Raw genomic sequence first — 25,761 nt, 5'->3', positions numbered from 1 at the left:
TGTCCTGTCCAGCATCAGGATGGTCTGGCTGCTGCTTTGTGCTTTTCCACAAGGAGCTTTATGGTTTTAAGGCTCCTGTATTATTCATTGTTTTTAAAGTTGTCTGTTGCTTAATTTACATATTAATGCTGGACCTGACAAGAGGGCTGGGGGCAAAAGAAAGGAGAGAGTAAGAAAAGAGTAAAAGAGAGTGAAGAGAAGAAAAGGGGGACGATAATCAAACAGATAGAAAGCAACAGCTGTTCAGTCTAAACAGAAAGAACCAGCTGCTACACCTGGAAGGAAACAGAAACCACCTGCAACTGCTGCAAGAAAATAAAGCTGACAATCATCAGGAGCACCAATAAAGACAGACAAGCTGTAAAAAAAAACATGAATCACAACAAAAACATCAACATAAAGGAAAAAACAGTGAAGTTATCAGCAAGTCAGTGGAAGTTGGGGCAAAATATCAGGAATGAAAAGTGATCAGGGCAAATGCGACCTGTGCAAAGATCAGAGGCAAACCAGGTCACCCCCAAGACCCAGGAGACCAGCCACCGCCTCAGTCTGGTCCGGCCCTGCCGGGTCTGAGCCACCCAGAGGAAGACAGAACTCACGGCCCAGGCTTCTATGAGCCTGAAAGCCACCAGCCCAATGACCAGGTCAGCAACCTGGGAATATAGCCAGATTTTTTTCTTTTGATGGGATGAAAGACCATCCTAAAGCGCTCCTTCTGAGGATGCAGCAGCCTGTAGCTGAAGGAGCTACTGAGAACCCCCACAGTTTTATGTAGAGGGTGGGGTGTGTTGTCCAGGATTGATGTTAGCTTAGCTAGCATCCTCCTTTTCTACTTCTTCAGAGTCCAGGGGAGCGTCCAGGACATAGCTGGTCCTCCTGACCAGCTTGCTCAGTGTGTTCCTGTCCCTCTCAGTGCTCCCACAAACCCACCAGACCTCTGCATTAAACCCCGCAGAGACCACCATAGAGCCATGGAAAGTCCTCAGCAGTGTCCTGCACACACGCAAGGACCTCAGCCTCCACAATAGAAAATTACTTGGAAATTACTTTTAAACCCTCTCTGATTGTTGCTTCTCTAAGATCATTGCTGATGTCTTTCCTCCCTGGGATCATGTTAACACACACCTGCATGCTGCAAGGCAGAAACAGGCTAAACTACTTATAGAGGGGTAACAACCGACGATGATCAGTTAACAAAGTTAACTGACTGGCAGCATCTGGCTGCTGCTAACCATCCTAATTTCTAATGAAAGCAGTGAGAGTGGAAAGAAAGAAAGAAAGAAAGAAAGAAAGAAAGAAAGAAAGAAAGAAAGAAAGAAAGAAAGAAAGAAAGAAAGAAAGAAAGAAAGAAAGAAAGAAAGAAAGAAAGAAAGAAAGAAAGAAACACGCCCCCTGTGTAATGGAAAGATAAATGATAGATGATGAATTGATGAATAAACATTTATTTTGGAAATCATGAATGGCGTGCTATTTAGACTAAAGAACATAAGGCCCATGCTGGTGGTCAACTGCCTGCATCTCTGGTGGTACACAGGGAACATTGGTGTGTATGAAAATGGCAACTTGCACATCTGGAAAGGCTCCATCAATACTGAAAGGTATAAATGTTTTAGAGCAACATCTGCTCCCATCCAGACAACGTCTCTTTCATCCATCACAACAACATGGCTTTCTGAGAGTCTGCGTGGTGGACTGACCTACACTATATTATACTAGAGTATTATATTGTGAAATAAATATGGGTTTGTGAGATTAGCAAATCCCTGTGTTCTGTTTTATTTACATTTTAAACACTGTCCCAGCTTTTATGGTTTGCCACACTTGTATTTGACACCCTCAAAATCCCTTTTCAGTGAAATACACACATTTACACTGATACTCAGTTATACTTACCTCAGTTTTTTAGTCCTAATCTATTTTAAAAAGTATAAAATTGCAAGGAGGCAGCAAGGTGGTGGTGATGGTGGTTAACTCTGCAGCTTTACAGCCAGAAGGTTGCTGGTTCTAGCCTCTCCTGGGGGAGGTTGGAACAGGAGTCTTTCTGTGTGGAGTTCGCATGTTCTCGCTGTGGATGTGTGGGTTCTCCAGCCTCCTCCCACTATGCACCGGTCACTTTAACTTCTCTCTGTGTTGGTCCTGCGATGGACTGCCGACTGTCCAGGGTGTACCCTGCTAAATGCTGGACTTCAGCTTCCCAGCGACCTAAACTGAACTAAACGGTACACAAAATTAATGGATAATATGGCTAGAAAAAACATACTGAACAGATGGAGTAACTCATTTAATTGAATTGATCAGTTTCAGAAGTTAGTATTAGTTAGTTAGTTTCATGTTATTGATTTAGCCGAATTTTGTAATATTAGATCGATTATATTAATGAAGAAACTGATGAACTGAAGAACACAATCTCTCTACTATTAATTTAAAAAAAAAAAGTTTTCCATGATTTTTGTCATTTTTTCCCATATAAACAAATGCAGAAAATTCTTGTGTTTTTTATTTTTTACCGCTGCTGTGAAACACAGAAAGTCATTTTATTTAATCCATAACTTTGTTTATTTGTTTGCTACCAAACGTCGATTTTATCCTGTAATCTTATCTTGTTTACGCAGTTTAACCTCCAGCCAAATATCTCAAAGATTAGACAGAAAGAAAGATAGGAAAAAATCTCAAAAGATAAATATCAGATCTCTGCCAGTTGTTGCCTAGGTAACAAGGTGATCATTATCCTACCAGACACTATGAAGTAGTTGTAGGTGTGTGGGCACACATGCCCATGTTCATATTACACACATGTAGTATTTACTGTCTGAAGGGATGTCAGTGTGTGTGTGTGTGTGTGTGTGTGTGTGTGTGTCTTTGGAAAGTCACGTTTCATTTTGCCTTTTTTTTTTTCCATTATCAGTGTCCCACAGAGCAGAAATTTGTTCCTTTTCTTCCTCTTCTCCACCTCATCCTGCCTTTGTCACAGTGCTGCCACCTTCTGGCCAAACTAGCTTACTGCAAGTGTTGGACTAGAGAATGATGAGCTCACAGCATGTTTTCTTTGGTTCTTTTAAAAGGCTTCATTCAAAGGACAAACCTGATGCTTTTCCCAGTTTTGGTGGATTTCAAAGACATTTTAGATGAAGGTATCAGCTGATTGATGTTTGTTTTAACACCTGAGCTACAGCCGTGTGCAGCAGCTAATGTTGGTGTGATGCAAACAAACATATTTTGATCAAATGCTGCCAATTTCTTATTTATAAAAAGATGTGCATAACCATCTTTTCCCAAATAAGCTCTGCTGTCTAGTTGGTTTTAACAACGGCATACGTACCTGCACACCGGCCACTTTATTAGGTCACCGTGTTCAACTGCTTGTTAACACAAACATCCAACCAGCCAATCACATGGCAGCAACTCAACACATCTGGCCATGTAGACATGATGAAGACGAGCTGCTGAAGTTCAACCTGAACATCAGAATGAGGAAGAAAGGAGATTTAAGTGACTTTGAACGTGGCATGGCCGCTGGCCTGAGTATATCAGAAACTGTTAAAAAGAGGTAAAACACAAGTGTTTAGCAGGTAAACGTGTTTACTGGTGTGTTATCAGGGCATGCAACATGGATGTTATCAGTCCCTGGTGGAGTTTCCTCTCGGACAGGAAGTGAACTTCCTCTGCTTCCTGTTCTCTCCTTTTGTGTGTGTGTATTTGTGTGTGTGTGTGGTCTCTGGAGAGGTTTCAAAAGAACAATCAGAGTAGAAAGAGAACAAGAATGAAGCACCCGAGACTGAAACTAGAGTAACTTTAACACAGACATAGAAGGAATGATGGGACAACTGCAACAACTAAACACAACCTGAACCGCCCTGTGAACCAGTCCTGGACCCTGACGCGCTGCAGGATCAACACGGACGAGGCGTGATGGACTATGAACCAAAGAAACCCAAGAAGGTAAAGTCATGTGCATCACTGCTTTCAAGTTTGGTAAAGTTGAAAAGGCAAACTGGTCCCAGGGAGCAGGGACATCTGAACTGGAGAGACCCATCTTTGTGTTGGGTATTTCAGCTTTATGCTTTTTGTGAAACAGTCTGAACTCACTTTAAGCCGGTGATGATGTCCCTATGCTGGCAGTTGATAAGCGTTGGTTAAAGAAAACACCCAGAGTGAGTCAGGACTAAAAACACTACACAAATTAAATAGGGATTTATTATTAATAAAAATATAGTCAAATATTTTAAAATGTAAATAAATGAGTAAATACGTTTTTAAATCCTGAAACATCTGATTGCTTGGTGGCATTGTGCAACACTTAGCCTAAATATAAAATTAGGTCACTCTCATTTCTCTTATTTAAATCCTGATACTAATCAACTATTCTAGACAAACGATGGTGGGAACGGATCGACCAACATGTGGAATGCTGAGATAAGATGAACTAAACAAAAAAAGATTATTGTAGATTTTAGGAGAAACAGGAGCAAACAAAGCACCGTTTACATCCTGGAGAAGGTGTAGGTGGTGGAGGACTACAGATACCTGGGGCCTCTGATCAGATTTTGGTTATCGGATTGGACCAGATCTTGAAAATGGAATCTTCAGAACGGAAAGAAGGATTCTGAAATTGGACTGAACTGTGTAACCCAGTCCAAGCTGATGGGTAGTGACCGAAAGAACAAGATCGCAAATACAAGCGGCCGAAATGAGTTTTCTCCGCAGGGTGGCCGGGCTCTCCCTTAGAGATAGGGTGAGAAGCTCGGTGATCCGGGAGGGGCCCAGAGTAGAGCCGCTGCTCCTCCACATCGAGAGGAGCCAGATGAGGTGGCTCGGGCATCTGGTTAGGATACCTCCTGGACGCCTCTCTGGTGAGGTGTTCCGGGCACGTCCCACCAGAAAGAGGCCCCGGGGAAGACCTAGGACACGCTGGACGGACTACATCTCTCGACTGGCCTAGGAACGCCTCGGGATCCTTCTGAATGAGCTGGTGAATGTGGCCGGGGAGAGAGATGTCTGGGTTTCCCTGCTTAGGCAGCTGCCCCCACGACCCGACTCTGGATAAGTGGAAGAAAATGGATGGATGGATTGTGTAAAATTTGATTGGCTGTTGGATCTATTTGATTTGAGTCAGGTGTGTTAAAACAGGAAACATTGAAAACCTGCAGGACAGCTGCCTTCGAGGACCGCTTTGGACACCCCTGGATTACGTGATCCTCCATCCTGAAAAATGGGATTCCCAAATCCTGATAGCTTTAATCCAGATTAAATCTTTTGAACAACCAGCCCTGGGAGGTCAGCTAGTTTGAGCTTCTGGAGCTGATTGTCCAGATAAAAAGCTATAAAAGCTGCTGAACATGCCCTCCACACAGCACAGCAAGGAAACAACAGTGTGTTCAGTCAGAGGCTTCTTCAAATACACAGAAAGGTACAGGAGAAAATTCCTCCCAGCAGTCATCACCCTCTGGAACAAAAGTTTCTCCCAATTATTAATTTTTCATTAAAAAAAGAAAATAAATAAAAACTGCAATGACTTTATCGTTTCTCTTTAGGGATAAACTGTTTGACCAGTTACCACCAACGAGTCAACATTTAAATTACACTTTAATTTAATTACCAGCGAGCTAGTTGTCGTGTAAACTTCTTCTTCATATTAAAATTCTTCATAAAACTATTAGGAAGAAATAAATCCATAAAGCTTCAGTTGTCTTTTGTGTTTGTAATAAAAGTGTTTTAATCTATCCAAAGCCCTCCCATGCCCACACCCCTCAGCCATTCCCTGTGGGCATAGGACACAGATGCAGTGCATGCATGAAACAGATTAAAGTCGTCTAAAATATTCTGAATCTGACGCAGCCTAAACTAAACTTCAGCTTTAGTCAGGTAGGGATCTGCCAAGTCTTAACAAAGCATCTTATGAACTAATAAATTAATGTCTACAAACAGAAATCTACATTTAATAAAGGCTAGTGTACAGAATGTGATTCAGTCTATGTTCAAAGAGCAGATTGTTTTTCATTTGAATGTCTGAGCTCAGGAAGGAAATATACTGATTTTTTAATTGCTTTTAATGATTTAATATGAATGAAGAACTGGTGAATGACCACCATGTTGCAACCAATAAGGCATTTTAAGCACACAATTACTGGAAAAATAGAGGCTGTAAAAAACAGATAACTTTCTTTTTTTTTTTTTACCAAACTCAGCAGACGGTTTGAGCACAAAAGCACAAAAGCACATGCTTGGAAAAATACTTTGGCAAACTGAAAGGTAGCAGTTGTATTACTAATTAAATAGCATCTGCTTTAATTGTTTTGTTAAGCACTTTCATTTTAAAACCCAATTACTTCCCTTTGTCTTGTCTCTGTCCTCAAATGCATACTGGGACAAAAAGAACAAAACTCATTACAACCCTCCTTAGTCTTCTGCAGCTGACAATGCGAAGTTCATTAGAAATCTGCCATCACAGGGACCGTCCTTGTTATTCAGGAAGAAAGAAGACATGAGCAGTTCCTCACTCTAACACAAGCTAATGTCCCGTCTCTGTTCAGTGATCGTACTTTTCTTCTTTCTTTTTTTTTTGTTTGTTTTTTTCTAAAAGCTGCTCTCCTTATGCCTCCAAGCCACTGTATGTTAATGTGTTTATCTCAGTGGGTTTCTTAGTGTGTGTGCTGTGTTGTCAGTGAATGTCAGCGGTTATCAGTCACAGACCACTGCTCACCTGTCAATCACTGCAAGAACAGCCAATGGCATGCATCAACTCTCTCTCTCTCACACACACACACACACACACACCCACACACATGTACTGAGGCAGGCATTTGCAAATTTACCCTCTATGAAGCTACGACAAAGCTTCACAGTGGTGTGGTGGTTAGCGCTGTTTTCTCACAGCAAGAAGGTTCCTTTGATTCTCGGCTGGGCCTTCCTGTAGCAGAGTGGCTTCTCTATGGGAACTCTGGCTTCTTTCCACAATCCACAAATGTGCTTGGCAGGTTAATTGCTGAGTCCAAATTGACTATAAGGGATGCTGATCTCCTACTTCCCTGTTACCCATAATAGGATAAAGCAGATATGGAAAATCAAATCATCAAATACTGCTCTTATAACTTAGCTTAGCTTATAACTTAGCTTATAACATCTCTATACTAAACAGTAAATGCATATAATTGGACTGTTAAGCAACAAGGTCCTCATGAGGCAGCGGTAGACACCACCATCACCTCACCGCATGTAGGCTTCTTGTGCGGATCTCGGCTATACATGTTCTTTCTACTGGTACTCTGGCTACCTCCCTCCACTAATCAATGAACATATTTTCTATATTTCTATTTTTAAAGGTACTTATTCCCATCTTATTTACAGAAAGGCAAATTACATGTTTTATTGCCAACAATGTTAAATTATTTTTTTATGGCTGTTGACTTTAGTTCCTGATTAGTGGAGTAATAATAAAGGTCCTTTATTAAAACCACTTACTGTGTAAACTTTGACAAGGCAGTGCCATCTGAAAATGAATTACATGACAGGCTGAAAAACATTTGTAGTTATGAGTTTAAATGAAATATACTTTATTTGTCCCAGAGGTAAATTTTTATGTTGCAGTAGAATTTTATATACATATATATACATGCAGGAGACAGACAGGCTAGAGGTGGAGACAGAGGAAGTCTCAGTATGTTCTGATGTGGAGGGACATGAGGTTGTGTTAAGGTCCATGACTGAGCTGCAGGGTAACAAGACTAAAGGTGTAATCGGAAAGCTGTGGGATCATGGACGGTCTGTTGGGCTGGAGGCAGAGGGTGATCTGGACCTACTGAAGAACATGTTCAGCTCATTAGCTCTGTCCAGGCTTCCATCAGTCTGATCCACCTTTAACTTGAGCCAGTGATTTAGCTGTTATGCTAGCTATAATTCCAGACTTGTTTACAAGCTGTTCAATGTGACAAATCATATGCAAGCCAAATATGTGCAACTGTTAGCTAACTAGCTAGCCAACAATATCTGATACATATCTGTTACTGTTAGCTAATTACCGAGCTAACAATACTTGAATAATGTCTGCTGGAATGCCCCATTATATCTGTTACTGTTAGCTGGCTTGCTAACAATAACTGTATTACAGTTTGCTAACTAGCAAGCTAACAGTACCTGATTACTATCTGCTACTGTTAGCTAACTAGCCAGCAGAAAATATCTGATTAATATTTACTACTGTTTGCTAGTGATCTTGCTAGCATTGGAAATTCTGTCAACACCTAATGTGGATCCTCTAAGTACTTGATTAAAATGAGTTTGTGGTCCCTACACTTCCACTAAATTGGGTGACCATTGGGGATAACTGTACTGTTATGTATGTTAAAATCACGATTAAACCTCTGTTACTCAGTGCACTGCAAACATAGACGAAAACCCCTTCCTGTTCAAAACAGGAAGTGTAAATATGATGGCACATAATATGAGCAATCAGCTAGCAAATAATATGGTAGCAGTTGGGGAAGGTGTACAGCCCAAGCTCCAAAGAGTATGCTAACATTCAGAAGAAGCAGGTACTGTATCTGTCTGAGCAAATTAACTAAATAAATCTCGTTTAGTATCTTTTAGCTATAAACACTCTATCCTTTCATTGAAGAGCTACAACTCAACTATATCGTAAGAAATTATTTCATGTTTCAGCTATACCAGAGGAAAATCAAAGGGAAAAAAACATATTTTCTTGTTTTGTGTAAAACTAACTTATTAATTAATGAAATCTGAGCTTTTATTTTTATTTTAAATAAATGCAATATACTCCCATCCCAACCATAACCATTAGTGAGTGAGAGGGAAGCAAAAAATTTAAATACATGTTTTGACATCTGGTTTTTAAAAAGTTGAAAAAGTCGTGATGATGGTGACAGCAAAACATGAAGAAGAACTTATAATTCTTTTTCTCTTCCCAGGCCTTTGTGTCACCCATTAAGCGGCTTGTCTGGTCTAAATCTGGTCGCAGGTCAGTAGATCGAGGGAGTGTTTACCGGCGCCCCCTGCACACCGTCCCCCTCTACCCTCCCGACTACCTCATCCACCCTGAGAGGCTCATCTTCGACTATGTAGAGAAGGAAGTAAAGGTGAGACATGGTAACACAAATCAGTACATGGATAGTAAAACAAGCTTGGCGGGTCACCCCTGACCATCATCATGACTAACTTTGACATGACCTTTAAACTTTACTCTTAGTTCCTCGGTCACCTCACCTGGGTTTCAGTTTCCCTCAATCCCTCAAGTCGAGATGAACTTTTACAACTACTGGACGCAGCCAGGGTTAGTAATCTCTAATTATCTCCAACTTCTCTTTCCTAAATTCTTTGATGAACATCAGCATAGTGTTGATCTAAATAAAAAAACAAGGTTATCAATCATAAATCTTCTGTATTTTTAAATAATTCTAGCCAAATCAAAATCAGAAATCTGCTGCATGTTTGTCAGTAGCAGCTAAAGGTGCTGCCGCTGAAGATGAGCGTGGATCAGGACTGTATTCTGAGTCTGTCTGCTCGCTGTCTGCTGCTGACGTGGAGGAACAACGAGAAGCTGCTGATGAGGATCCCAACACATGAGATCGCTGCTGCCTCCTACCTGAGAGATGATGCACTGCACCTGCTGATCCTCAAGACAGGTGAGGAATCACCTGAAGGACGAAGAACAGAGTACTTTTAAAATGGTTGCTGTCACTTCAAGGCAGATAGAAAAACAAGAATTACACAGCTTAAGGATGAATTCCATTTTATCATAAAAAAATCTGAAATTAAGACCATAAAACTGTAAAAACAATAACAGGGCATATGTAAACAAAAATATTATCTAATCTTTACTACTTCTTAAAATAAGGTTAATTCAAGCTCTTATAGATAAGTACATATTACATTTTACACAGTGTCATATTAGATTAACGGTTATTTAATCATTAACAGTTGTGGAATTGGCTGCCACTGCATGTTAGACAGGCCTCACCACTGTCCAATTTTAAATCTAAATGAAGCACTTTGGTCACCACTTACTGTTTAAAAGTGCTTTATAAATAAAGTTGGCTTGGTATGGCTTAAATAACAAAAACTGACCTAAATTCAGAGAAAACCACAGTAGCAGCTAGGTGAAACCGATCAGTCTGGTGATTAATGATCAGTATTAGTGTGAGCACCCCAATAAGCCTAGACGTTTGGTCAGTTCCAGGTGTGTGTTACGATGCCAAGGAGGAAAGACATCAGCAATGACCTTAAAAATGCAACTGTTTCTACCAATCAATCAGGGAAGGATTTTAAGGCTACACCCAACATATTTCATCATTCTTCAGAGATGATTATTCCCGAATGGAAAACATTCAAGACTAGGAGTGAGAATCTTTGGGCACGTCACCATTCAGTTAGGGTTCAGATGGTGTGATGTGATTACAAAAAGAGTACTGATGCGTCTTTTTCCCTTGTGTCATGACTTCACTGCTATTATTTTCCAAGTGCAACTATTTATTATGGTTTATTATATTTGTCATGACAATGAAAAGAGAAGAAAACTGGTCCATCTATCAGACTATCAGACTTTACTTTCCATCCATCCATCCGCTATTCCGCTTAGTCCAGTTTAGGACTGCAGGGCTTATCCCAGCAGTTAGCAGGCGAGAGGCAGGGTGCACCCTGGACATGTTGCCAGTCCATCACAGGGCCAGACTTTACTATGTTTTCTTCAGTTTCAACATCAAGTGTCCCTCAAGAGTCTTGGCTCTTGGAGTCATAGACATATTGGGTCCAACGTGGTGGCTCCTCTCAGCTGGCAGTGGAGTTATTAACAATGTCTGTGAGCCGATGAAAAGCCAACATGACGTAGTATGACAGCATGTCACACTGAACAACAATGATGCTGTCACATCTCTGGTTCTGTCACACAGGCATGTTATTCACACAGTGGGACAGCAATATGGCATGTCTGCATGGTCACCAGGTCACCAGGCTGCATGGTCATCTCAAAGGAGGCCGTTTAGAAGGGTCGTAGCAGAGTCTCTAAAAATCCTGTTAAAGCAGACGATGGAATTACAATAGTTGAAATTTAGTTTTTAATCTGCATCTCACAGGTCTAAATGTGGATTCTGTGGTGGCTGGAGAGGACAGCCTGGACAGGCCACCTGGAACCGACGGGCGACGACAAACCATGAGTTCCAACGCTGACCCGCGACCTGCAGGAGGCACAATGGAGCGCCGACACACCATCTGTGGAGTCGACTGGAGGCCGTCGCTGTCCAGAAGTAACCACGACAAAAATCAGAATGTAGAGAGGGGAGGGGGTGGTGGAGGAGAACGAGGGGGAGGAGGGAGTTTAGAGAGAAAGAGGGTGGGAGGTAGCTGGGAGAGAAGGCAGCAAACACGCAAAACAGGAGGGAGCTGGGAGAACCGCAGAGCGCGACCCATGAGCGGGAGCTGGGGGGTGGGTGTAGGAGGAGGTGGTGCAGGGAGCTGGGAAAGGAGACATGGAGGCGGGGTGGGCGGAGGTGGAAGCTGGGAAAGGCGAGGAGGTGGAGGTGGGGGGAGCTGGGAGCGAAGACAAGCCTGCACAGGAAGCTGGGAGAGAGGGAAAAGTTACGGCAGCTGGGAGAGGAGGAACTACAACCCACTGGAGCCCACGCCGTGTCCCGACGCCTACTGCAACCTGGTCATCCTGGGCGTGGAGAGCCGGGTGGGTCTGGGGATGGGTCATACCAGCACTTTCCTACCATACCATTAGTTCATGGTACCTTTTCATTGATTTTGATACAAATACCAATACTTTTAGCCCTTTACAAGAAAATTGCACAATTGTAAGGCTTTATAAGCCTTTTATTAGCTTCAAGAACTGAATGGCAAATGTGGGGATACCATACAATGTGTTTTAATGGGTTTATATTTATAAATGCAGTTAACAATATTTAAAATCAGTTTCAGGTGCTTTTGCAGGAAAAATTCCTAGAAAGAAAAATCACTACAACTTTTGTTACATTTCACAAAACTGCATCAAAATCAGGCATTTTAAGTCATAACAGTTAAAAACAGACAAAAAAACCTAAAGGGATGGTTGGTGGTCCCTCTTTAAGAACAGATGGTGCAAAACAGAACTAAAATGGTACCAAATTCTCCCTTGACAAGTACACAATCAGACTTTGTGGTTGCAGAGTTCTACTCATTTCATTATGGGTACATCATTTCTGAGCAGAGGTCTAAAAATAGGCACAAAAATAGGCTGAAGAGTTAAAATGGACCTTTATTGTACACCAGAAGGGATAGAAAGCAAATCTCTGCTGTACTTCCCATCAGTTTATTGCAGCATATGTACATAATTCCATCTGGTAGACAGACTTCTGTCTGCCTGTGTTCAACATAAGGAAAAGCTTCGGTTGTTTTTTTGGAGGTAGAGGTGTACCAGACCTTTATGTTTGAGCCATGTGTTCATGTGTTTGTGTGCAGGATGCTGCAGAGGAATACTGCTCTCTGATTTGCCAGATGTTCCAGGTTATTTACGGCCATCAGACGATCGAGTGTGTGGACAGGGCAGGCTTTCACTACACCATGCCGGACCGCTACTGGCTGCAGAGGAGTGAGTGTCACATGGTTTGCTAATGTCAACTTTCGTTCCTGATCATGTTTTAGATCTTCCTCTGGGATCATCCTTGGGGTTCGTTGTTCTTTCATATAAAGCACAGTTCTACATTAAGCTACTGATTTCATTCTGGTTCCCCAGACGATGAACGTTCTTTAGCCAAGCCAATTTTATTTATGAAGCACTTTATGACAGCAGCTGCTGAACAAAGTGCTGATTTTCTCTGAAAACGCAGTGACAAAAAGAGATTAAAATTCAGCAGTCTAACTTTTTGGGGAAAATGAAGGGCCTTTCTGCAAATAAAAAGCATGACATAGTTTGATGTCTTGAGAAAGAAATGAAAAACATTTCAGGAAACCTGAGCAAAATCATCAGACTGTTAAAAAAGTTGTGCAGATAAAAGCATAAAGGAAAGCCTCCAGCAGGTAAATGCATTGTAGTAAAAGAGTAGACCTCCAAACAGTACCAATTACTGTTTGTTAAGGCTGGTCCTGTAATTTTTTAACTGGATTTTTATTTTAATTCACACATTAAACAAGTTTATTTAGCAGCTTTCTGTCCCCTGTGGGATAGTATCTGTCAGAATCCTAAATCAGCAGTGGGAAACTTGGTTCAGTGAATGGTGAACAGGTTATTTACAGTGTTTCTGTGCAGGTGACAGCTGTCTGACTGACATGTCCTACAGTTATGACCCAGACTTTAGCTGCTGCAGCTCATGGTAAGCTAACCCAGCGATGCCACCGAATCCTGGGGATTTTAAAGGCCTGCTTAGTTTGACCAGAACCGAAAGAAGCTAAACATGCAGGTGATGACAGTTTCTCTGTTTCTGTCCCAGTGATGATTCCCAGGATGCCTTTGAGCTCTACTATAAAGACACATACAGCGAGAGCTCGTCCCTGTCCCTGCAGGACTCCCATCGCAGCCTGGCGTCCGTCAGTGATGGAGGGGACAGCAACCCCGCCCTGCTGCTGATGCAGGAATACATGATCACTGTGAGTGTGGGCAATACTCATCATCATCATCACCACCACTAATGGCAGACAGACAACATTTTACTCTTGAATTCAGTGGAACAGTCTTTAGCATCTTGTTGTGTAACATCAACTACAGATCTGGTGACTTACCGTCATGTGGAAGAAAAACTTCCATCAGTTCATTTGTTTTTTTTTTAAGAGCCTCAGTAAAATGATCTTCCCTTTATCAGCTATTAAACTGAGATAAATACAATTTTAGATAAACAAGAATGTATGACAGATCACACTGTGTCAATATTTATTGACCAAAACAGCAAAAGGCAGAAGCTGGAATTCAGAGCATCAGTAGCAGCCTGCTGCTGCTAATCAATGCGCTGGTTAATTGATTAATGTTGGCGTGAGCTCCTCTTTAGAAGCAGAAATAAATAGATGACTACACTTGATGGTGTGAGAACCTCAATAAATCTAGAAGTTTGGCCAGTTTGCAGCTCTGCAGCATTCTGCTGGGGTTTTACACGATGCCGAGGAGGAAAGACATCAGCAATGATCTTAGAGAAGCAAGATCATCTGAAGTCCATCATTCTACAGAGAGAGAGAGATTATCTAATGAAGAGGTTTTATTGATAAGTTGGTGTCGTGACTGCTGGGAAACAGATAACGAAGAGAGGCCATGTCTGTGTGATTTTCTCTGACTTTTGCATGTGTGTTTGTAGCTGCGTAACAAGCTGAGTCCAGTGGAGCTGCAGCAGTTTGCTGTGCTGCTGAGGGAATACAGGCTGGGATCGAACATCGACCACTTCTGCTCTGAGCTGCTGCAACTGTACGGGGACAACCGCAAGTTCCTGCTGCTGGGTGAGAGACAGACAGACAGACAGAGAGAGAGAGACAGAGAGACAGAGAGAGAGAGAGACAGAGAGACAGAGAGAGACAGACAGACAGACAGACAGAGAGAGACAGACAGAGAGAGAGAGAGACAGAGAGACAGAGAGAGACAGACAGACAGACAGACAGACAGACAGAGAGAGACAGACAGAGAGAGAGAGACAGAGAGACAGAGAGACAGAGAGAGAGAGAGACAGAGAGACAGAGAGAGACAGACAGACAGACAGACAGACAGAGAGAGACAGACAGAGAGAGAGAGACAGAGAGACAGAGAGACAGAGAGACAGAGAGACAGAGAGAGAGAGAGACAGAGAGCGAGACAGACAGAGAGAGAGAGACAGAGAGAGAGATATTGACTGAAACCACAACCTACTGTTGAGTGTGTTTGTAGTATGGTAAGGAAAGACTTGGGGGACTGTCTTCTATGTACAGATGTGATGTCAGTGTTCAGCTTAATTATTAAAGTCAGAATTAAATACGTGTAGACTATATAAACTGGGATGTTTACTGCAGTGTGTCTGGTAGTTGAGCAGTTTGACACACTGCTAAAAATGCAGCTTACATGTAATCAAAGGCAGTTTCAGTGTCCTGGTTTCAGACTATAACTATAACTATTACTATAACTATAACTATAACTATAACTATAACTATAACTATATACTGCTGCATAACTGATTTTCCTCAGACTTGATCAATTTCTGTAAATATTTATTATTGCAACCCTGTCAAAAAATCTGACAGTATTTGTGTAGAGTAATTTTAGGTTGAAATGCAGTGACCACTATTTTATTCCTTGTGGGTGGCTTTATTTTACCACTCTGTCAGATCCTTAGAGGACAAAAATGTCCCCTTCTCAAACTACTATCAAAAGATTACAGATTAATATTTTTCCACCTTTTTTTCCTTAAACCTTTCAATCAACTTTAGTCCTAATCAAAACTAAAACTAAATTCATGAATCTGGTTCAGCTTCACCCTGCAGAAATGATGTATGAGTCCCAGAAAACATCTTAAAACTGTCGTTTTTTCCTGTTTAGACTGAACAACTGATGCTGTTGCTTTCTATCTGGTGTGTCATTGATTCTCTCCAATCTCCTTCTCTCTTTTGCCCCCATCCCTCTTGTCAGGTCCAGCATTAATATGTTAATTCATAGACAAATTTAGAAATAAAGAATAATACGAGGGATCTTATATCCAGAAATCTCTTCTTGGCAAAGCACATTAGTTCTGCAGAGCACAGCAGCCAGACCATCGTTCTGCTGCCACGGTGCTGGACAGGGAAGACGAGAGACTTCGGTTGCTCTTATTACTAAATATTCCTCTTACTAATCATATATATGTGTATGCATATATTAATAGATTTTAGATGGTTCTGGGTTCACCTAAATAGAAAAATATAACGAATTTTATTTATGAAGTTTGTCTAAACAGGAAGTAGTACTGATGATAGCTGATTGATAGTGGAGAAGGGTTCGGAGTAAACACATTTTCATTTCTTTCTTTAGCTTCTTGAGCATATTAAGCATTATGACAACTTTTTATTTTATATTTGTTTGTTTTTTACTGAGTTTCTTTCATGTTTAAAATAAAGCATTCATTCACTCATTGTATTAATTGATCAGCTTGAATCAATGCTGCTGGCTTGTTTATCACTGTATTGGTGAATCTCTGGTGTTTATCTTGGATCTTTGTGTCCCAGGCATGCGTCCATTCATCCCAGACAAAGACGTCGGGGCATTTGAGAGTTTCCTGGAAAGTATTGGGATCCGGGAGGGTGGGATTTTAACCGACAGCTTTGGCCGAATTAAACGCAGCATGAGCAACACGTCGGCCACAGCCATGAGAGGGTATGTATGCCGGAAACTTGGGATCTTCCCTGTTTCATTTTTCAGGTTTATTTATATTTTTTATATATTATATATAGTGTAGATGTAGATATCTATATATCAGTTTATTATTATTATTATTATTATTATTATTATTATTATTATTATTATTATTATTATTATTATTATTATTATTGGGCTGGTGGTTAGCACTGCAGCCTCAGAGCAAGTTGGACGTTCGAACCGTGAGGGTGGTGGCCTTTCTGTGTGAAGTTTGCATGTTCTCCCCGTGTATGCGTGGGTTCTCTCCGGGTTCTCCGGCTTCCTCCCACCGTCCAAAGACATGCGTGTTAGGTTAATTGATGATTCTAAATTCTCCCTAGGAGTGTGTGTGTGTGTGTGTGAATGGTTGTTTGTCCCCTGTGTGTTGGCCCTGCGATGGACTGGTGACCTGTCCAGGTGAACCTGCCTCTCACCTGTTAATGCTGGGATAGACTCCAGCTTACCCGTGACCCTTAATGGACCAAGCGGTACAGAGAATGAATGAATGAATATATTTATTTTATTTTATTTTATTTTATTTTCCCGCAGGTATGACAACGGCTCCCTGGCCTCCGGATCTCAGGAATTCAACCGACGCATCACTGACATCACCCACGACATCCAGGCACTCGGTTTCCAGGAAAGACATGGAGACATCGAGGAGGAAGACTACTACCTCTGATGAAGGGACGTATGACCCTACCTGAGTGCCGCTGAGCAACAACAGCACATTAGCATCCGTGTTCTAATCAGTCCGACATGACTAAAGTGTAAGTAAAGATAATCTGACAGCTGGCCTCTGTTATGATGTTAGAATCTGGGATTCCTGCTCCGCTTACCGAAGGAAGAACAGAAAAGACTAAAGCTGATCAATTCTTTATCTAAACAGTAACTATAGCAACTGTGTCTTGTTTTCTTCTTCTGTCTGATTAAATTAAATCTAAATATGATCATCGTTGAACTCTATACTTCGTAGGTGACATTTATACCAACAATAAAGTTTTTGTGAGAACTTTAAAAACTTAAAATGAGTTTTTTCCTCTTTTTTTTTCCTTTAATTTCTTTCACAGCTTCAGTTTCAGAAAACTTATCACAGTAACATAAATTGACATTTTACATGCTTCTTAATTTCAATGCAATAAAAAAATAGCAATAAAAACAAAACGTTAAAAAGGGAATGAAGATTCAGTAGTATGTAAAAAATAAAAAAATAAAAAAGCCTTAACTACATGACTCAACCCTGGGATGGGGGTTCGATCGGTGGCCTTTCTGTGTGGAGTCTGCATGTTCTCTCCATGTATGTGTTGTTCTCTCCGGCTGCTCCGGCTTCCTCCCCCTCCAAAGACATGATGTTAGGTTAACAGGTCTGCACAGGTTGTTGTCTCTCTGTGTTGGCCCTGCGATGGACCGGCGACCTGTGCAGGTGTACCTGCCCCACGACTGTACAAAGAGATGTCATGGATGGATGGATGGACTTAACCCTAGCAGTTTGCATCAATTTACCACCCGGAGACATTGTGTTATTAAATTTAAATGATTAAATTAGTTTGAATATTTACATAATTAGTATTTTTGATCAAGACTTAAGGTGACTGAAAGATATGAGGGAAAAAGTAGGGTGGGGGTGGGGGTGTAATGTTTTTATGGAAGTCTTTCAGAGAGGACCTTTTTGTCCTCTAATGACCAGAAAGGGTAGTAAATTATGTCTCTAAAAAAAAAAAAAAAAAGAAAACAAACAAACAAAAAACATTTTTGCTAATAATTTTAGTGTATATTTTAGTGTAGTTATTATGTTTAAATAATCCAAAATCTATATGGAAAATAATTCCTTTTTTCCCTAAAAAAATTTATTATTATTATTATTATTATTATTATTATTATTATTATTATTATTAATATCATTATTATTATTATTATTATTATTATTATTATTAATATTATTATTATTATTATTTAGTTTAAAGTATTTATGAATTTTCTTTATGTGTATTAACTGATCAGTGTAATACCAGCCTGCTGCCACAAGGTGGCGTGTAAGGCTAAATGAGCTGGATGACAGACAGACAGACAGATAGATAGATAGATAGATAGATAGATAGATAGATAGATAGATAGATAGATAGATAGATAGATAGATAGATAGATAGATAGATAGATAGATAGATAGATAGATAGATAGATAGATAGATAGATAGATGTCTCAGTGCTATATTGACCTGTTAATCCCAGCGGCTGCATCATGACCTACCCATGATGCACTGCTTCTCCCCCCTCAGGCTCTCCTCTGTGCCAACATCACTGAACATCAGAGCCACCGAGAGCCCGTTTACCCATGGGCTTCACTCGAGTCACATCACTCTTCTCCCGGCGCCGTTACGTAACACCATGACTCTCTGCAAATTTCTCTGTCATAAACAAAGTCTTCTCATGTTAATCTGCAGCCATAAAATATACATGATTCATCTACCAAAAGCCTGAGTTTCTCCCGTTGGTCTTATAGTACCAAACAGAGAGAATGATGCAGCAAAACAGAGAAAAGTGAGGGTCAGCTATACTTCTGAGGACTTAAAGGTATAAAGGGCTGAGTTTTAGTGAGATGAGGGTTTGACTGTACCAGTGTTTCTCCAATGGGGTACATGTACCCCTGATGTACTTCAATTCATTCATTTAATACGCTCCAGGGGGTATGTGGGAAAATAAAAGAAGAGGTATAACGTGTTCTTTTCTTTCCACCTTTCTGACTGAACTGATTCGACTTCGGTTTGTATGATGAGGTGAGTCTGTTCAGGATTACTACACACACGTAGAAATGTACACGTGTGTACATTTACAATCACTTGATGGCTTATTGTGATCATCACGTTTTCTGCTTTATAGATAAACTGTGATCTGGAAGTAAAATAAACATATAAATGTGGGAATATGTAAAATAAATATGTAAATAAATTAATGTAAATAACAAGAATAAAAATAAAAAAGGTTCAAAGATCATTTAAACAAAAATATTCAATAGAAAATAAATTATCAAATAAAATAAAATAAAAACATTTAATCTCCTTATAATCTATATAATATAAAAATAAATTTAAGTTCAATGTGTAAATAAATTATTGGCAATAACGTCAATAGAAATAATATAAAAGATTATATAACCAAAAATACTAAATAAAAATATAAAATATCTAAAAAAAAAAACAAAAAGATATTTTAGCATATTTATTATATGTTAAGTTGATAAAAGTGAATTTAGAAAATGTATAAATAAATATGACATTTATTTGAAAAATAGAAATTGAAATATAGAATTAAAAAATATAGATATACATCACATTTTATGTAAATATAATAAAAATATAAAAAAATTTAAGAGTAAAAATATTTAAATAGATAAAATTGTAAACAGGTTGGGTAGCCTCCCTCCGCCTTCAGGTGGGGGGACGGGTCCTACTTATGCACCAGTTCAGTTCAGAGTACCCACCCTTTCTGGAGTTCTTGGAGGGGGTGTTGGAGAGCACTCCTTCCGGGGACTCCCTCGTTCTGCTGGGGGACTTTAATGCTTACATGGGCAATGACAGCGAGACCTGGAGGGGCGTGATTGGGAGGAACGCCCCCCTGATCTGAATCCGAGTGATGTTTTGTTACTGGACCTCTGTGCTCATCATGGATTGTCCATAACAAACACCTTGTTCAGGGATAAGAGTGTCTGGAGTGCAAATTTCACTCCACATAGATATTTGTGTAAACAAACAACTGAACCGGTGGAGCTGATAACATATAAACTGAACTAACAACGACAAAACCCAGTATCATCACAAAATGCTAAAGGGCTGAAAAGAATAGGTGAATAATATCTTCAGTATTTTCACTCTTCATTTCACTTCTCCATGAAGGAGATCGTTTCTGTTTCCACAGCAGAGTAAAGCTAAAACAACTGATCTGTGAACAGCCCACAAGTCAGATAGTTTCTCATGTTTCTGATACCACCCCCGAGTAGCAGCAACACACTGGTGCAGTCCCTCCAGGATAGGAAAATTTCCTCTGGTTTGGCTTGCTTTCACACTGAAATTCATTCAAGCGGGCCAAACCACCTGGACACCATCATGCAGTTACAGCAGCTGCTCACTAGGGGGCTACATTTCCCGAAATGACCGTTGAACAGGAAGAACGAGGAACAAAACCTGGCCGGGACTGAAAGCGTCTTGTTTACTGCCAGTAAAGAACAGAGCAACGATAAATTTCTACAGTCTGGTTTCTGTCTTTACTTTGGAGCTCAAGCCTGATCCGGTTTTTACCTGAATCTGAGCAGCAGAAGAGGCAACCAGATACCCATCATGCTGCTCTACGAACCAAGACCCCTGGTTTTCAAGCAGTACAGAGTTTGCTTCTTTCACCAGAGTGTGAATAAGTGTTCACACTGCTCTGAGTGAACCATAGTTTCTGTGGAAGCAGACCAAATAGAGCCAGTGTGATTGTGCCCTAAAACATGTAGAGAAGCAGCAGAGCTGTCTCAGATCTTGTTCAAACCTTTACACCAGGGATGGGCAACTCCAGTCCTGGAGGACCACTGTCCTGCAGGTTTTAGATGGTTTCTCGGCTCCAGGACACCTGATTAAAAGAAAATGGACCAACAGCTTATTGTCATGTTCTGAAAAATGGCCCATTTATTTAAATCAGACATGCTGAAACAGGGAAACATCTAAAACAAAACAGGACCGTGGCTCATTCCCGCTTTACACTGACCAAACTGAATGGTAGCCAAAGCAATGTCCTTACAAGAATAGCTTTGCAAACGTGTGTGTGTGTGTGTGTTTGTGTGTGTGTTGTAGCAGACACAACATATAAATTCTATCCTCATCATCAGATTACAGCTCTGTAATCTCTGCCATCATCCAGGTGGTGGTATTTACTATCACATCTTCCTTGTTACCATAAAACCAACACACACACACACACACACACTGTGCACGATACACACAATCCCCTCATCTATTTGTCATATGCACCCTTGTGTTACATCATCATGGAAGACTGTTCACTGTTAATCCTGGCTCCATTTTTGTTTTATTTCTTCTTTGTGTAACTGATTCTATCAGAGTTAATGTTGTTACAATACACAGTTAACGCTTTTCTATCCAACAGAGAAATGTAGTTAATATTTCTGTATAGACTCAATTTTATATAAAAATTATCCTGAAATAGGTCACATTCATATTAGCTTAATATTTATTCTGTAATGTTCAACATATTCGCACATAAGAAAGGAAATTGTACCATAAAGAAAAAAATAATCAGGTTTTTGTGTGTGTGATACAAAAATGTACACTTCAGCACATAATCAAGGATGAGTGTGTGGTAACTGTTTTGTTTAGACCCCTCATAGCAGAGCCCCCAGCTAGCTCCTCCACAAAGACAAAACACATATACTACATAATAGATCATGAATTCTCAGTGAGATCAAACTGAACTGAAATGAAGCCAGCTTTGGATTTCTGTCCTGCAGTTGTTTCAGATTATCCGGAAGGTCAGCTACAGTTCATCGTGCAGATGCAGGGGGGATCAAGGGGTGAATGCATGGCAACAAAGTCCAAGCCTGCAGGGATTACAGTGGGCAGTGTCCTGCAGGTTATATTTAGCAAGCTACTATGCAAGAAATCCCACTAAACCAGCCAGGTTCACTCAGGTGAGCCTTGGTGTCACTGCAAAGATCAATACAGAAAACATCCACAGAGGGCCACAGCCAATCAGAGCTGCAGACACCTGAGCAAATGTCCAAGAAACTGAAACTTTTTCTTTTAATTAAAAAAAAGCAATTCTTTTTTGTATGTTACGGTTAAAAAGCACAACTACTTTTTAATTTAATTTAATTTAATTTAATTTAATTTAATTTAATTTAATTTAATTTAATTTCGTAATATCGCAGATTCAATTATCGATCTCCTCAGCACTGTTTACAACGTGCTCTGCCTGCAAACGTCATTACGTAGTCCATGTTGGACCAATGAGAGCGCAGAGGGGCGTAAAGCGGTCTCGCGCCGGGTAAAAGGGATTTAACAGAAGTCGCGAGCTGATCCCCCAGTTGACTTCCTCAGTGGGACGGGAACCATGGCGGCTGCTGCCTGCGGACAGCAGAGCGCTGTGTTAACGGTCGCCGTTAGCGGCAAAAAACCACTCGGAAACCTGGAATGCAACCGGAGGAACCGGGAAAACTCTCGCCGGAGACAAGCTGCTCTTTTGTTCCTCAGCAACATTTCCCTGGACGGACGGCCGGTCCAGAGCAGCACAACCGAGAACGGAGGAATCCGCCACCACAAAGAGACCGACTTTGAGGGAGCCAACTCCGGCTTTGCGGCGGCAGCAGCGCCAGAGCTTTGCCCGGAGCCCGGACACATTAACAGCTACGGGACATTCTCCAGTTTATCACCGTCGGTGAGCTGCGGGAACGTTATTCCCACCCCAGCATCGAAGGCTGGGTTCACCGTACCGCCTATTCTCGTCCTTCCGTCCGACACGGGGTTCAACGATGTGGGGAGCGCGGAGGTATTACTGAGTTGTCGCCGAGGCTCTTTCCCCTCACCGGGTAACTGTAACCTGCTGTCACCGTCCTCGTCCAACACCAGCCTGCTACCGTCGCCGCTGGGACCACGGAAGTCCTCCACGCTGCTGTCGGTTCAGAGCTGTAACTCCGTGTCCTCAGAGACGCGACACAGGTGAGACAAACCCCGCCGTGGCTGTGGTAACCGTGAGCACGTGTGGGACCGGTGGTCCTGACAGGAGAAGGTCGCTGGATCTTAGTACTTGTTCATGGGTAGAAAGCTGGAAGCTGGGCTGGTTCTGAGGATCTTAAGAGTTACGTGACCAATTATTGTTTATTTTAGGCTTTTTTTTTGACTCGTTATAAGTTTAAAAAAACTACCGAATGACTGTTTAACCCTGAAAACTCAAAGCAATCTGTTGCCATTAATAAATAAACAAAACACTGTAAAAATCCATGCATATTATGAAGCCCTTTAATCCCAGTCAGCATCAGACATGATGTTTCTCAGCTGTCAGACTGGGAGGTAAAATGATGTAAAATGAATGTATGAATAGATGTAGCAGCATAAAGGTCGACCAGAAGAAGAAAGCATAATTTATTACTAACAGAACTTTGTAGAAATAACACACAGATCAACAGTGACCAAACCTTTTCTCATCTCATCGTTCTCTCAAGTCTTGGCTTTCAGGAGGAAAAATATTGTTACTGAAACAAACACACAACAGAAACTATTTCCATGTTTCCACTTTTTCCTCATTTCCAGTTATTCCTGCTACTATTTACCTGCTATCCTCACTAAACCAACTCCAGCTCAGCTGCTTTGTGGCGCCACCGTGCATCAGAAACGTCTTCTTGGCTTTATTCCAGCCATAGAGGAGCATTATTTTTCTTCTTTTCACACACACATAGAACTTTCTGCTCACTGGTTGATCTTTGGCTGCTCCTGATTGGACGTTACCGTCAATCTAAGCTCTCTGATTGGTGGAAAGTCTGACAGGAAGTGGCTTCATCATCATGTCCAGGTCTAAATAGAGGTCTCTTAGCAACATAGGAGTGATGGTGATGTTTTTATGGTGAAATGTGATAAATAATGCTGTTATCATGGATCATTGTGGATTTACCAGATAGAGTCTCTGAATACAACTGGATTGTAAACCTCAGGACAGAAATCTTTGGAAAGCTTGCGTAGATCAGCTAAAGGGTAGCTATCCATCAAAGTTCACCCCACAGAGCTACACACTGCTTCTTCTGAGACATTGATGATATAAGTGATAGCGCTCGGGGCGCTGGAGATCTAGAGGAGTTTTAAGGGTTAACAGACACTTACCAAAGTTGCTTGTGTGAACTTAAGTATATTTAGTTGTTTTGGCATCAGATATCTGAGCAAGTTTAGACCAAACCTTATCTCTGAAAGTGTGATATCTCCTGTCAGCAAAAACAACCTCAAAACACACAAAAACTGCATATAAAGCAATGAACCCTGCAGTTGCTTCATTTTCGGCTGGTTTTACATGACTTGAGCTGCATTTGCATCTTATGAAAAGCATCGTCTTTTTTTTTCTTTTTAACAGCCAGCTGGAGAAGCAGGCTGCTTGGTTGGTTTTGTGTACAGGAAGCAAACCCGGGACTGGTTAAAAACCACTAACAGACATGAAGCCAAGCTGTTTTCTGTGGTACCCTGTCCCCGCCCTCCGTCCATTGCAAGCCAGCTGTTTGCTGCCAGATCTCAGGATATGTTTGGGTTTGCACCGCTGAAAAAAACCCTTGTAAACAGAGACGGATGCTAGATGAGAAGAAAGATAGAGAGAGGGAAAAAAGTTGATGTCCTAATAGGAATTATGTGATTACTGTGACAGAAAGTGCTTGTGTGTGTTTATGAAACAAACTCATCTGGCAGTGCCGGTTTGAGTGCTGATGGATGGACCGGCTTCGTCATGGTGTTGGCAGAGTGTCAAACCCCAGAATGTCAGCCACAAACACTGCTCAGCCTCTTTCCATCTAATTCCACCAAGCCCTGAGAAACGACCCGCGGATGATGGTTAATCAGTCACAGCAGAAACCAGCCACCACACTCCGTTACGCCGCTCCGCTTGTCAAGCTGAGATGCATGAACTGTGTATATAGAATTCCTAAATTAATGTTTAATCTCTATATATTTTTCCAGGAAAGCAGGAAGCAGGTTCACTTACAAAAACATGCAAACCTCAAATTTAAATAAAATTTTATTTTATTTTGATGGCACATTCACAACCAAATGAAGCATTTTCTTGACTTTTTGATTGGTTTTTCCAAAGGTTTGTAGCTGCTGCTGCAAAGATAAGATCCCATGGTTAGCTAACTGTAACCTGGGAACAGCTAAAACCAGTTAGCAGATCTAACAGGTCTGCATCATAGTAGGAACAGAAAATGAAGAAACTAAATGTCAGTTCTACATTTATATTTTCTTTTTAGTAACGGAACAGTGGGAGGGTCCATCTCTCCATCAGACCCGCTGAGGTCCGGGTTCTGGAGAGGATTTCTTGACAACTACGTTTCCATGGAGACCATTTTTGGTCATACACCAACACACTGGTTCATCCTTTGAGTTAGGAGCCTCTTTTAAAAGTCTGAATAACAAGGTGAAATTAAAACTGGGTCCTGGGTAAAACCTGTAGCTGCTGAATGTGTGAATGTTGTTTTCTGTGGAGACTGGTGTGAAATGAAGCTTCCTTCGCTTGCTTGCTGGATGAAGTTGGCCTTCACTGGATGGAAGTAGCAGTCAGACTCTGTTTTTCATCTCGGAGTATCGGAGTAAAGGATCTGTGTGTGAAGTCCTGCCAGCTGGCTTAACACTTTATTATCCCGCTGACTAAACATAGAGTCACTGAGGTGTAGCTGATTGAACTGCAGGGCATGGAGCTGTTACTGTAGCTGCTTCTCAGTCTGC

The 25,761-nt window shown here is 41.1% G+C and overlaps 2 protein-coding genes across 3 annotated transcripts in view; both read left to right on the top strand.

The window, feature by feature from the left end:
- Nucleotides 1-3,742: 3,742 nt before the first annotated feature.
- On the top strand, nt 3,743-17,337 carry ccm2l (CCM2 like scaffold protein). 2 transcript variants are annotated; one of them, XM_042005141.1, is made up of 11 exons: nt 3,743-3,939; nt 8,922-9,089; nt 9,200-9,283; nt 9,452-9,635; nt 11,082-11,680; nt 12,445-12,574; nt 13,232-13,295; nt 13,413-13,569; nt 14,265-14,403; nt 16,132-16,279; nt 16,850-17,337. In XM_042005141.1, the coding sequence occupies exons 1-11, from the start codon at nt 3,910-3,912 to the stop codon at nt 16,980-16,982; spliced, it is 1,836 nt and encodes a 611-aa protein (XP_041861075.1). In that variant the 5' UTR covers nt 3,743-3,909; the 3' UTR covers nt 16,983-17,337. The 2 variants fall into 2 exon arrangements, with proteins under 2 accessions (XP_041861075.1, XP_041861076.1); XM_042005142.1 differs by lacking the exons at nt 3,743-3,939; nt 8,922-9,089 and having other exon boundaries at nt 9,449-9,635.
- A 5,052-nt stretch (nt 17,338-22,389) lies between these two features.
- Nucleotides 22,390-25,761, top strand: part of cables2b (Cdk5 and Abl enzyme substrate 2b) — a 43,728-nt gene continuing 40,356 nt past the window's right edge. Inside the window, exon 1 of the mRNA XM_042005168.1 lies at nt 22,390-23,007. Coding sequence (XP_041861102.1) covers nt 22,403-23,007 — 605 coding nt within the window. The 5' untranslated portion in view covers nt 22,390-22,402. The remainder of the gene's footprint in view (nt 23,008-25,761) is intronic.

The sequence above is a fragment of the Melanotaenia boesemani genome, chromosome 13 (assembly GCF_017639745.1).
Source record: "Melanotaenia boesemani isolate fMelBoe1 chromosome 13, fMelBoe1.pri, whole genome shotgun sequence".
Lineage (NCBI taxonomy): Eukaryota > Metazoa > Chordata > Actinopteri > Atheriniformes > Melanotaeniidae > Melanotaenia > Melanotaenia boesemani.
The sequence above is the reverse complement of the archived record's forward strand: the minus strand, read 5'-3'. Positions and strand labels throughout refer to the sequence as shown.